The 14,008-nt window shown below is 43.2% G+C and overlaps 1 protein-coding gene across 1 annotated transcript in view; it reads left to right on the plus strand.

Annotated features, from left to right (window-relative positions):
• Positions 1–13,562, plus strand: part of SMAD4 (SMAD family member 4) — a 308,776-nt gene extending 295,214 nt beyond the window's left edge. The window contains exon 12 of the mRNA XM_078674808.1: positions 11,246–13,562. Within this exon, the coding sequence (XP_078530934.1) occupies positions 11,246–11,457 (212 nt within the window). The 3' untranslated portion in view covers positions 11,458–13,562. The remainder of the gene's footprint in view (positions 1–11,245) is intronic.
• The last annotated feature ends 446 nt before the right edge of the window (positions 13,563–14,008 follow it).

Consider the following 14,008-nt stretch of genomic DNA (forward strand, 5'->3'; position numbering starts at 1 on the left):
CACTCTTAGTATCGTGAGTGATCCTTAGAATCGGATCCACCAGTGATGAAAAGCCAGAGAGCAGTTGTAGTAAGAGCTGTGGGAAGAAAAGTTGCAGTGCTCAAAAAATGTGTGCTGGTAAAGTAAGTGGTGTGTTAAAATTGACTAGCATGGTGCCTAAGAACAAATTTTATTATGGCGGTCACCATGATGACAAGGTTAAAACCAGAGTGTAGGATTTGTTGAAACACTATCTACAATCAGTAGAGTTACCAGTGTTTTTTCAAAAACCAGACTCTGTTGCGTAAAGGGCTTTACACACCTTACACGTTAGAAGAGCTCTTTTATACTACACAGACAGGACTAAATCCTTCAGAAAGACAAAACAACTATTTGTATCTTTCTCTTCCCCACACAAAGGCAATCCCATCTCTAAAGGAGGAATTGCCAGATGGATTGTAAAGTGTATTCAAATATGCTTATCAAAAAGCTAAACGTACACTAACAGTTCCTCCTAGAGCGCACTCCACTCGCAAACTAGGAGCCTCTATGGCTTTCTTAGGAAACATACCACTAGAGGACATATGCAAGGCAGCAACATGGTCTACCATACACACCTTCACTAAACACTATTGTGTTGATGTGCAAGCCAAGCAGCAAGCTGTAGGCCAAGCTGTCCTTAAAACACTATTTCAGTATGCTGCAATGGATACAAGCGACCACCGCTAGGGGAGACACTGCTGCACAATTGTTGCTAAGTGTACAATATGCAGCTCATATGCCTCGAACGGAATATGCTACTTACCAGTATGCATCTGTTCTTGGCATGTAGAGCTGCAGAGTTGTACACGCCCTCCCGCCTCCCCGGGACTTGTATCCGTTCCAGTACTCATCTTACTTAGATACACACGCATGGACATACTTTCTCTTTACTTCTACTAACTCCATAATTTCCCATCATGGCGAAAAACAATCTGAGGATGGAGTCGATGACCATGCGCAGTATTGTCCAAGGGAGGAGTCACCGATCTCGTGACTACAAAGACTTCTTCCAAGAAGACAACAACCTGCAATCATCCGAGCCCAACACCAGGTGGCGATCTATTGCTAAGTGTACAACTCTGCAGCTCTACATGCCAAGAACAGATGCATACTGGTAAGTAGCATATTCCTTTATGGGCGAAGGTAAACATTAAATCCATAAGTAGTAAGTCATCCCTCTGCAGTCCAGTTGTGTGTAAGGAGCTGAAAGCTTCACAAATGGAGAGCAAAAAAGTCCTAGGGAGTTTAGTATGAAAGATGTCGATGGTATTGTGGATAGTAGTCCAAACATTATGTAACATGGGGCATTCATAAAGGATATGACGTAGGGCCGCATTCTCAGAGTCACAACTCTAGCAAGTGCTTTTGTCAATGAGACTATTGAATGAGGAAGCCCGTAATTTTGGCGTGTCTTGGGACCAGTCGAAGCACCACTTCTGTTGTGCAGAGTTGTATAACATGGGGGTTAAAGATCTGAGCTTAGCCTGTATTTTGGAGGCCGGATGTCCTACTTTCTTAAAGGCTAGGCGGGTTGGTCGCAAGGCTTCTTTAAACGGAAAAGCTTTGTGTTTGGAAAATGGCTGTCTGTTTGTCTAAGGAAGACATAAAAGTTGTAGGGTGCAATGTTGTATTTTAGTTTGATGTCGGTGAATGATAGTGGGTGCTGTTTGGAGCCAAGGTCGCCAACCGCAGAAATTCCCTTCACTGGCCTCCTATGGGGAGGTTATGATCAAATTTGGTATCTTTGTTGAACTGGATTTAAGCCTGTGAGGAGTGCCTAACTTTAACCACAGAGAATTGAAGGTCGAGGTGAAACAGAACATTTTTAGTATGATTCAGAATCAGGTAATTAAGAATGTGATGGTCTTTGGATATGATTAAGAGACGGTAAAGAGAGGTTATCTGCTAGTGACTGTTCAAGTTAAAGCCATAGGGTATACATTCAAGGGCTCTGTCAAGCTATTTCACACCTTGGACAGTCACAAAGGTGAATTGGTATATTTTGAAGTCTGTAAGATTGGCACTGCCTAGATACTTGGGTAGACTGAGTTTTCTTTCAGGAGATGAGTGTTTTTAAAGAATTTCAAATATAAATTAAGTAGATGGTCTATGGTATACATCAATTCATCCATGCAGAGGATTGGGGACATATTTAGTAAGTTGTCAACAATCTGAGTAATAACCATTTTTATGGATTCAAGCTAACCCCACCATGTTTGGAATTTTTGTGCCCAACCTTCCAGGAAATTGTCAACCATTTGAAGAACCAGGGACTCGTTATGTTGTATGGATTCGCTCAAGTCATCATTGAATTCAGTTCCTAAATATTTAAGGAAGTGGGGTTGCCATGATAAGCCAGCGGAGGCCAGAACCTCTTTGTTGCATGTAATGTTAAGTGAACATATTTCTGATTTATCCTTATTGAGAGTATAGCCTGAGACTAACAAATACTCTTCGATCATAGAGATCATTTTAGGAATGGCAATATCTGGTTATTCTGTTACTATTAAAATTTTGTTGGCATAAGCTGCCGTTTTAAAATATTTGCCATAGATGTTCAGTCCGGTTGACTTGTTACGTTCGTTAAAAAACACTGAGTGGTTTGATGGCTAAAAGGAATAGAGACGGGGACAGAAAGCATCCCTGTCTAGTGCCTTGTGTGAGTGGGAATGAGTCAGACAGGATAACGTTAGTCCTAACTTTAGCACTGGAATTTTAGTATAGGGCGATCACCATCTTTATAAATGATTCTCCCAGACTAAAGCAATATTTTTTGGTTTTCAAGAAGGGCCATGCAACCTTTTCAAATGTTTTTTCAGCATGGAGCGCTATCTCTAGGGAAGTTTGGGTTTTGGTGATTGCTAAGACTTTGCCTGGCAATTATATTATTATTGCAGAGTCTGCCTTTGAGGAAGCCAGCTTCATAAAGGCTGATTAAGGAGGGTAATATCTCTTCAATTAGTTTAACTAGGATTTGGCTTATAGTTTGCAGTCTAAGTTAATGAGCGATATCAGCCTGTAGTTCTTGGAGTAAGTGTGATCTCTACCTTCTTTAGGGATAAGAGCTATTATCGCTTCTGCAGTGGTCGCCCCGATGTGCCCAGTCTCTGCATAGTTCTAGAAGAGGTCCAGCAGGGGTAGCCGCAGTTCTTCCGTGAACGATTTGTAGAAAAGGGCAATTAGGCTGTTCGGTCCAAAGTCTTTCCAAACTTTGAGAAATTTAATAGCTAAGTGTAATTCTGATTCTGTAATGGCCTGGTTTAGTTTAAGTGGCGCTGGGCATCTGGTTTGGGGAGGTTGAGTTTGTTTAGATATGTCAAGATATCAGTGGTGTTAGTATGGGTCGTATCTTCTAATATGTCGGGATTCAGTCTCCAGGATTTGTCAGTTGGAGTGGTTGTGGCCCAATACAGAGAGGTCGAAATGGCAGAATGATCTGAGATCAACATGGGTTTAATGGTGGTATCGGAGATCATTCTTGCCAGATTACTAGACACCTGTATGTGGTCAGTTCTGGAAATGATTTATGGGGAGAGAAATAGAAAGTAGATCTCAGGTATTCGGGTGTTGAATACGCCAGGTATCTACTAGGGCGTACTGAGCATATCTTGTGGGATGAAGTTGGCCTGAATTTGGCCATCAAACTACAGTTTACGGTGGGATCGAGCAGAAGATTAAAGTTGCCCCCATTATTAATCGAGAGTCATTGGGGTGTCCAACAATCAGTTTGTCAATGTGTTTCCTGAAATTTGTATTGCTTGCATTTGGTGCATAAATATTTAGGACATAAAATTCTTTACCAGAGTTCAACAGTTTGAGTATTCACCTCCCATTATGACCTGCAAGGGTGTCTAAAACAGTAATTTTCACTTTTTTGGTTATGACAGCGAGTACCTGTTAGACAAGGATTCCCGGTTAGCTGAATTATGCACCCAGGCCAGGCAGGAACCCCCACTGTAGTCAGGGTAAGCTAGATACACACTAAAATATAACCTTTGCAAACCCTTTATTAGCTTGACAGAACAGTCAGGCTTATCTGCAGAGGCATTGTGTCACACCCATATACGCAACAAAAAGACTCCACACAGACACATCACAAAGACTACACACACACACACACCACAAAAGGACTCCGATTTACAAATATCCAATGTATATAAGTTGAGCTATTGAATTTTAAAGGAATAAATGCAGTAAAGCGATTATAGGCAAATATCCAGGGAAGACATGGCTTGGCAGTTCGGGCTGGACTGTTCCCATGAGGCACAGGGTCACGACTGATTTGCATATAGCTGTGTCTGAACTGGGGTGGCGAAGTGAGCTAAAGAACGATGATGGTTTCAACCCAGATCTGTGAAGGGTGGTGAGTGTCTGAAAAGTTTCAGCACTCCGTCCATCATCTCCTTGTTTGCTTTGCTCACAATTTGAGCAACGTAGTTGTCTGCTCAGACTCTCCTAACTCTCAAAACGGCCTTCTTGGTGGCCATTACATCGGCCAGGAGGGTCAGTGAGCTTCAAGCTCTTTCAGTTAACCCTTCCGTATACAAGCTTTTACCCAGACAGGTTCTTTGGACACATGCCTCTTTACTACCGAAGGTGGTCACTCCATTTCATGTCGACCAAACATCACGCTGCCAACATTTTTTGCCCCATTTCAGAACTTCACTGACTGGACCGTAAGAGAGCTCTCTGTTTCTAGATCAGTCGCACCGAAGAACATTCAGCTCTTCATTGGGTTCATTGGAATGAAAAATGGAAGGGCAGTGCACAAACTGACTATCTCTCAGTGGTTTGTACTCTGCATTAAGATCGGCTGTGTATTCGCTAAAAAAGCAGCATCCTGATAGCTGGCAGGCCATTACACAAGGGTCAGGGCCGCTACTACTGCTTTAGCATGCGGTTACCTATGCTGGACATCTGCCTAGCTGCTATGTGGGCATTCCTCCACATGTTCTTAAAGCATTACTGCTTAGACAGCCAAATCGTTCTGTACGGCTACTTTGCCCGTTCAGTCCTCCAGGATTTCCTGGTTTGAGATATTCTCAGACCCACCTCCGGGGAGGTATTGCTTGGATATCTATTCTAAGGTGAGGAATCTACGGTTAGAAGTCTATAAGAACAACAAGTTACTTACCTTGGGTATTCGCTTTTTCTAGTAGAGACTTTATATACCCACTAATCCCCCCTGTTCTGCGAAATGAACTCTTCAACCTAACATCCTGATTAGATTCTGCACACTGGTCATACACTGAGTCTAACGTGGCTCTGCATTTTATTGCACAGAAATAGTCATAAAAGAAACTGATGGCAATGCACAGGGTGGTGTTTTTATAGGCACTGTGCACATTACTTCTGTTGCGAAGCCAATCAATGCCACCTACCAGAGGTACTGCTCAAGATTTTTTGGATCCAGTGTGACACCTGGGGAAAATCTGTTAGATCTGCGGTTAGATAGTGTCTCTACCAGAAAAAACATTACCAAAGGTATGTAACTCTCTCTTTGTGTCCATCATGTGCAGCCTGCAAAGAAAGTGTCTTTTTATTTAGACACGCACATGCTGTCCAGTGTACTCACTGCAGTGCACACACACACACCCTGGACAGATACTTTCAAGGAACTGACCACAAGGCTGTATGACCAATAATACTGCAGATAAAATAAGCCTGCACCTTGGTATGAATGTGGATATCCCCTTTCTAGTGTACATTTCTAGATAAAAAAACCACAAGGCAGGTAAATGATATATTCAGGACATTGTTTTTGCAGTGGACTTCCAACCTTAGCATATGTCTCCCACAGCTTATGACTGCTTGACCATCAACCACCAGGAAGTACAATAATAATGCCGATCACACTAATGAAGTGCTGTTGCTTCCACTCTGTTGTACGTCTGTCATAGGAGCGATGAAATTAGCTATGATATGGAAGGTTTGGCGGGGGGGGGGGGAGTTGGTGGCTATAGCAAATCATCCATTCACTTCTTGTGTAGGGCATGCTACGAGCAGAATTGGAGAGGGACAAATGAGAGATATTGGTGTGTGCTCAGGAGTGAAACTATTAGAAGCAGATATGGGCAAAAATGAGTTTTAAAGTTTTGGGGAAACATCCTACATCTTGTGTCGCTTAATAGTAAGAACTTAATCACGCTATTAGTTTCTTTTGATTTGATCACTTTTGGGGTTTTAACAAGTAGAAAAGGAGTGGGAATCTAAGGAAATCAAGTGTAAAGCTTATAGGCCATTGATTGTTCTTCCCGTAAAACTCACCATCATCTTTTTATGACCCACTGAGCTACTTTCTCTAGCTATATCTGTTGACCTGTGGCCAGAGAAAAGGTACTTAAAAGCTTAGAGTAGAGGAATAGGAGTCGCCACCAAGGGGATGTGGGTGGGTGGGTGGGTTTGAAAGCGTACAAACTTCCCAATTGATGTTGCAGAGTTTTCTAGTCCAGTTTGCATAGAGAAGGGACACCCCACGGTAGAAATAAACAAGCATTTGAAATGCAATCGGTAGGCAATTAGGCAGTGCCAGGTGGGCTTCTTTGTGAGGTCAGTGAAATGGCCGGTGTTTTTTTTAGAAAATGAAACGCACAGTCATTATTTATTTAAGTGTTACATTTGAATGAATAGTCCACTTATTGTACATAGTTTGTTATCCTCTATGAACATTACAAAAACAATTATTACATACACAGAAATGGCCAGTGTTTTGACTGTTTGTGTGCCTGTTTTATGTTCTAGTGGGACAGCAAGTCAACTGTTTTCAGTTAGTGCAGTACAGCTGCGTAACCGCGTTATTTTTTTAATTATTTTAATTGTTTATCGGATACAAGCTCTGTGCAAATCACAGATTATTTTACTGACTCAAGTCACTGTATTAGAAATGCCTTAAGTCTTGATTAAAGCATTAATATCAACAGCTCGATGGTTTGATGACTCAAGTTCCTTTGCCAGCAGGCGTTTGTGGGAGGCACCTTTAAAAAAAACCTAGAAACATGGAAACAGCATCGTGTGTCTGGGGGCCAGCGGGCAGGCCAGTCCACCAATGTCGCCCCGCACCAGCCTCCAAACCTCTAACATTTCAGGGCCATCAGTTGCCAGTGTGCTTCAGAATCCGCCATCACCTCCCCCACTGGCGCAACATCACATCGAACAGGTGGGTTTTGCAAATAGTCCGAAGGGGCTACTCCCTCCCCTTCAAGACTATCCCTCCCTCCATGCCACCAACACTCCATCACATGTCGGAGGATCATCTGGCTCTACTCTACCAGAAAGTTATGGCTCCCTTGGCCGAGGGAGCCATCAAACGCGTAGGTCGTGTTTGATACTCCCTCCACTTCCTGGTACCCAAGAAGGACAAAGGCCTGCGTCCTATCTTAGACCTCAGGGATGTCAACGCTTTCTCCGGAAAGAGGAGTTCAAAATACTAACCTCAGCTCAGGTCTTGTCTGCCCTCGACCCTGGAGACTGGATGGTAGCATTGGACTTGCAGGACGCTTATTTTCACATCCGCGTCCTGCCTGCCCACTGGCGTTACCTATTGTTCACGGAAGGCCACAAGCATTTTTAGTTTACCGTGCTCCTCTTTGGCCTTACCAGCGCCCCTCGGGTGTTCACGAAAGTTATGGCGGTGGTCGCAGCTGATCTGCACAGATCAGGGGTCCCAGTCTTCCCTTATCTTGACGACTCGCTGTTGATGGCGGTCTCGTTCCAGGCTGCCCTTCTCCCACCTCCAGACTATGACGGACCTCTTGCATTCGCTGGGGTTCTCTATCAACGTGCCGAAGTCACTCCTGACTCCCTCTCAGAAGCTCCTTCTCATAGGAGCAGATCTGGATACAGCGCAGTTTAGGGCTTATCCTCCCGAGCAGCGAGTCCGGGATATTCAGGCAATGATACCGATGTTTCAGCCTCTATCCCAGATTTGGTGAGATTGACTTTAAAGCTGCTGGGCCTCATGGCCTCCTGCATCCTGCTGGTGGATCATGCCAGGTGGCGTATGTGGGCTCTGCAGTGGGACCTGACGTTCCAGTGGGCGCAGCATCAGGGTAATCTTTCCAGTGACATTCAGATCTCAGAGGGGACTACAGGTCAGCTGCAGTGGTGGCTCCAGAGCCAGGATTGGGTCAATGGCAGACCCCTCTTCCTTCCTCAACCAGAGTTCACAGTGGTGACTGATCAGAGGCATCTGATCTGCTGCGGAGTCCGGGCTCTACAACAACCTTCTGGAGCTTTGGGCGATTCGTCTTACACTGAAGGCATTCCTTCCCTTTGTCAAAGGAAGAGTACTGCAGGTGTACACGGACAACACCACCACCATGTGGTACTTCAACAAACAGTATGGGGTGGGGTTGTGGACTCTATGTCAAGAGGCTCTTCGCCTTTAGACATGGCTGGAACATCAGGGCATATCTCTGGTGGTTCAACACCTGGCAGGTCCCATGAACGCCAGGGCGGACACACTCAGCTGCCGGTGCTTGATGGATCACAAATGGCGTCTTCACTCGAAGGTGGTGCAAGGTCTCTTTCAGCAGTGGGGAGAGCCTTGGTTAGATCTATTCGCCAACGAAGAGAACGCACAATGTCAGCAGTTCTGCGCGTTAGAGTTTCCAAGGCGGCATTCGCTCAGCGACACCTTTCGTTGCAAGTGGAATTGCGGCCTCATGTATGCCTTTCCGCCTGTTCCACTTCTGCCCAGAGTGCTGGAGAAAATCAAGCGTGACTGGGCCTGAGTCATTCTTGTGGCTCCGGACTGGGCATTAAGAGTCTGGTACCCCGAGCTCTTGAGCATGGCCATCGATCCTCCGATGATACTGCCTCTTCGGGAAGATCATCAGGAGACGGTCCTCCACCCGGACCTGTCCAGCCTCCACCTCCTTGCGTGGAGATTTAGGGGCGACAATTGACATATTGCGACCTTCCTCCTGAAGTCTATAATGTCATCTTGGCAGCCAGGCGTCCCTTCACTGAAAAGGTATATATTGTGGCATGTGGCACAGCAAAGGCTGTGGATCCCCTTTCTGCCCCTCTTTCAAAGGTTCTCCTCTTCATTCTTTCTTTGTCCCAGCAGGGCTCTGCTCTGGACAATTCGAAAGGCTATCTTTTGGCCATTTGGGCCTTTCTTTGCCTCCCTGAACAGCTTTCTCTGTTCAAGTCCCAGATTGTTAACAGATTTCCGAAGGGCATTACTCCTCTCTTTCCTCCTTTCGTAATGCCCCAGTGGGACTTGAACCTTGTCCTCACTTATCTTATGTGTGTTCCCTTTGTGCCACTTCATAATTGTCCTCTTCGTCTCCTTACTCTGAAGACTGTTTTCTTACTCGCCATCACCTCTGCTCGCAGGGTGAGGGAGCTTCAGGCCTCATCTTCAAAACCTCCCCTTCTTGCTGTTCATCCTGACAAAGTAGTCCTCCGTACTAGGCCCTCTTTTCTGCCCAAAGTGGTTACCTCTTTCCACATAGGTCAGACTAACACACTGCCCACCTTCTTCCCGCCACCGCACCCTACCAAAGAGGAGGAGAGACTCCACCGTCTGGACCCAAAACGTGCGCGGTCTTACTACCTTTACCGCACTAAAGACTTCCCGGTGGACGAAAAACTCTTTGTGGGTTATGTGGGCGCCAAAAAAGGTTGGGCCGTGCACAAGCATACCATGTTTCGATGGGTTGTCCTATGCATCAAAATCTGTTATTCCTTGACGAAAAAGGAACCTCCAGTAGGAATGCGGGCCCTCTCTACCAGGGCGACGGCAGCCACTAACGCTTTGGGACGTGGAGTTCCATTGGTTGACATCTGCCAGGCAGCCAGGTGGGCATCCCTCCACACTTTCACAAAACATTATTGCCTGGACAGCCAAGTCCGTAGAGACGGCTTCTTTGGCCGTTCTGTTCTCCAGGACATCCTGGTGTGAACTTAGTTCGCAGACCCACGGCTAGGGTTGGTATTGCTGGGGTATCTATTCTAAGGTAAGGAATCTATAACTAATAGTCTCTTTCAAATGAACAAGTTACTTCCCTTCGGTAACAATGTATCTGTAAGAGACATATATTAGTTATAGATTCCTTTCCACCCCGCCCATCCTCCCCGTTCTAGGAACTGACTTCTAGGGATAGGGACTAGATTGTAGGGCCATAGTTGTGTGCACCAGTGGTCAGTGTCTTGTGTGGCTCTGCGCTTCTGGCATGGAAATTTGTGTCAGAACTGACATCAGCGTGCAAGGGCGGCGTCTAAGTAGACACCACGACGTCAACCCGACGAACGCGACGCCGGCGTCAGACGCAGAGTCGACCAACACCGCCTACCGTCGTGCAGGGGTACTGCTAAGAAAAAAAAATCTCCGGATACAGTCTGATGCCTAGGGGTAATTCTAAGGTAAGGAATCTATAACTAATATATGTCTCTTACAGATACATTATTACCGAAGGTAAGTAACTTGTTCTTCAACCTCAGCACTCACCAGGGAGGGCCTTGTGACTGAAATTTGCCATACGGCAACAGGAAGATTCCTCCAGACTCTCACCAATCACTATTGCTTGGACTCCGACATGAGAAGGGAGAGCTATTAAACATGTGCTGAACGTAATGATTTCTTTGTCTGACTATGCCTGCAGATCCACTGCAGAGGGGGGTACTGCTTTGGAATCTATTCAACACAAGAAATCTACAGATCGGAGTACCCATCAGAGGTAAAAGTTACTTACCTTTTGTAATTATCCTTATAGTGAATACCCTATCTACCTGCAGACTGTTCATCCCTTTCTGAAGTATGGTCATAGGCCCTACATTTAATAATGGTTCAAGTTAGTTTGTTGCACTGTACATCAACGATCAATTTGACCTTGTCCTAATCTCTGCCGCTAAGGGCACGCAGAAAATAGATGGGGAACTGACATTGGTGCCCTGGGGTAGCGTTATATGTCTCCAGTGATGTCACAACCGCAAGGCTTCCAGTGCAGCGCTGGAGCGAACACCGCTTACCGGTATAGGAGTGCTACGAAAGGTTTCCAGATTGAGTCTCACACCAGGCAATATTACAGAGGTGAAGAATCTGCAGGTAGGTAGTGTATCTACTTAGAAAGTTTGTTACTGAAGGTGAGTAACATTTTCTTTGGGTTTATTTAAAAAATATAAATATTATTATGCATAAGACTCTTATATTCGTAGCATTGTCTTGTATGGTTCTAGAAATGTTAGCCTAATGTCTATTAATTCTTTTCCTTTTCAGGTCTGTCAGCTGCTGCTGGGATTGGTGTGGATGACCTTCGCCGATTATGCATTCTCAGAATGAGTTTTGTAAAAGGTTGGGGTCCAGATTATCCCAGACAGAGTATTAAAGAAACCCCTTGCTGGATTGAAATCAATTTGCACCGTGCTCTACAGCTTCTCGATGAAGTGCTTCACACTATGCCTATTGCAGATCCACAGCCACTAGACTGAGACCTCCAAACCTCACAGCCCATTAAGTTGTCATGGTGTCGGACTCGAAAATACAATCCCATTTGTAACCTGAGCATATAGATTACTTTGCCCATTTTAATCTTTAGAAGTTGGATTTAGAAATATGCTGGCTTCTTGCTCTTTGAACCTTTGTGGAAAGAGTTCTATTAAAAATCTTCATACAGTCAGCACCCTCTAAGCATTTTCAGTAAAAACTGTGATAGGTTTCGCGAATGTGTTAGTACTTAGACGCTAAAAAATACAAACCTTGTTTGGATTCCAGTTATTTTTTATAAGATCAATCCATGGCCAAATGCTTTCCATTTTACTTAGTGCTATTTTCCCAGCACTGTGCAAGAATGTTTTCACCTATTAACATTGGATATGCCTTTACCACATCAAACTAATATATTCGAGGTAGCGTGTTTTACATGAATGCTACAGTGGGTTTTTTACCTCATTGTTGAAGGAAGATTATGTATTCCATCTATTGAAAAATGGTTAACTCTGCGGATAGTTATTATCACCAAATGTGGGATGTTTTATGTATACCAAGTAACTCTTTATGATATTGAACCATTTGTTCGGCAGTTTACTTGATGTACATGACCTATTTCAATAAGAAAACTTGGATTCTAATACTGTTAATTTAGGTCCATGCTGTATCAACTAGTGGAAAGCCTCTTCTGGACAGTGAGTATTTAAGTTTTTTGTCACCTACAAACTTGTGAACAATAGTTTCAGAACTTGTTGGTATTAGATTGTTTTTATGAGCTGTTTTTTCAGCACCACTCTGACCTTGACTTTTATCGAAAGGCCACCTAGGAGCCAAAAATAGTAAAGTTTTAAGTGATATTAGGTTGCCGAGAATCGTATGTTATGAAACCTTACAAGACCGACAAGCTGGGTACAAGCTCATAAAAAAATAAGTTGTTTAATTGTTAAGGGGGTTCAATAGATCATGAATTTGTAATTGTTGGCAGGAGTGCATAATAATTTAGGGAAAACATATGTAGATCGAAATGGCTTTGTTATTAAAATGCCTCTGTTAACCCACAGAGCATGCATTAATTCGCCCCATGTGTATGATCCAAATTTAGGAAGCTGGAAATTCAAGTAAACTTTCTTTACCTCACCACATTTTTATTACTATTTTGATATTTCCTCATAAAATAACCTGTTTTCCAGGAAAAAGCAACTGCACGCAATAATATCAATGGCTAATTACTTTGACAGTCTTTGCTCCATTTCCCAGTTTGGGGCTGTTCCTAATCAAAAAAGATAATAGCTGTAATAGAAAATTATTCTTCCTGTTTTTATATGCGATTCCGCTCATCTGTTTTGGAAATACTGTACTTTCTGTACTATATTATATTTCATACATTTCACTTCACCCTTGACTCTAGTTGACAAACGTCTGGTTCAGGCCACTGCTTAAACGTCGTTTTAAGTGACATTCGTTAATTCTAGTTTTTTGTGGGGAAAACAAATCATGTGTGGTCTATGCAAACATTACATTCTTTATTATTTTTAAGCCCCTTCATTTTTTGTATGTATTTTCAACTGAGCAAGCACAGCAACCATATTTTTATTTCTAATAGTTGTTCATACTAAACTCTTTGCCAAGAATGATTGCGTCAGCTCTCTCTTTGTATAGAAAGTTTTAAGTAGAGGTTGCAAATGTATTAACTGTGTAACAGAAATACAATGCAAACGCTTCATAACTCGCTGATAATATAACTAAAATGCTGAAAGCCACAACCTATATAAATGTATTATATGTGTTTGTTTCGATAGTCTTTTATACTTTGACTTCATTATCTATATTTACATCAGGTGATGAAGTTTGTAGAAATAACTTAAGACAAAATCAGTAAAAGCTTAATGTGACGTTTTGTGGCTCCACTCCCTTCAGATTTATTTTAAATTTACATCAGCAACACTAAACCATTCACCATTGTGTTTTTCATAGTCCGAAACATTGATATGATATCAGCATTACTGTGTATTTAATACAAATCTCCTTGGATGTCATACATATTTGCCGCCTTTTCTGAAAATTCTGTATCAAATCTTTTGATTAAAAAATATGGATATATACTCAATTTTGTTAGTTTATTATGTGAAAATATTTTCTCTGCGTGTATATGAATGAATGAAACGTTTATGAAGCTATGCATATTAGAATTTGCTCAGATTTCCACTGCATTTTGTGTGTCAAGGAGACCCTGGACAGACCCTACCTCTATCTAGTACAATAGCCCAGATTTACCTCCGCAAACACTTGGACTAGACTTCGCTTCAACTTCCACCTTGTGGTGAGTTGTTTCTGGGTTCTCTCTGGGACATGGATAATTTTGCCATTACCATTAATGATATTCCTCTGAAAGAGAAAGTCTCTTTTCAAGGATTGCTGTACATGTGGCCAGAAGAAGGTGAGTGCAGTGCCGTTATTGTTTATATCTTGAACATAAACATTCAAATGTAATCCATGTCCTACATTAAGAAGGTGCAGAATTGTCTTTTTCAATGAGATGCCCTTAAAATCAGT

The sequence above is a fragment of the Lissotriton helveticus genome, chromosome 2_1, assembly GCF_964261635.1.
Source record: "Lissotriton helveticus chromosome 2_1, aLisHel1.1, whole genome shotgun sequence".
In the NCBI taxonomy this organism is placed as follows: Eukaryota; Metazoa; Chordata; class Amphibia; order Caudata; family Salamandridae; genus Lissotriton; species Lissotriton helveticus.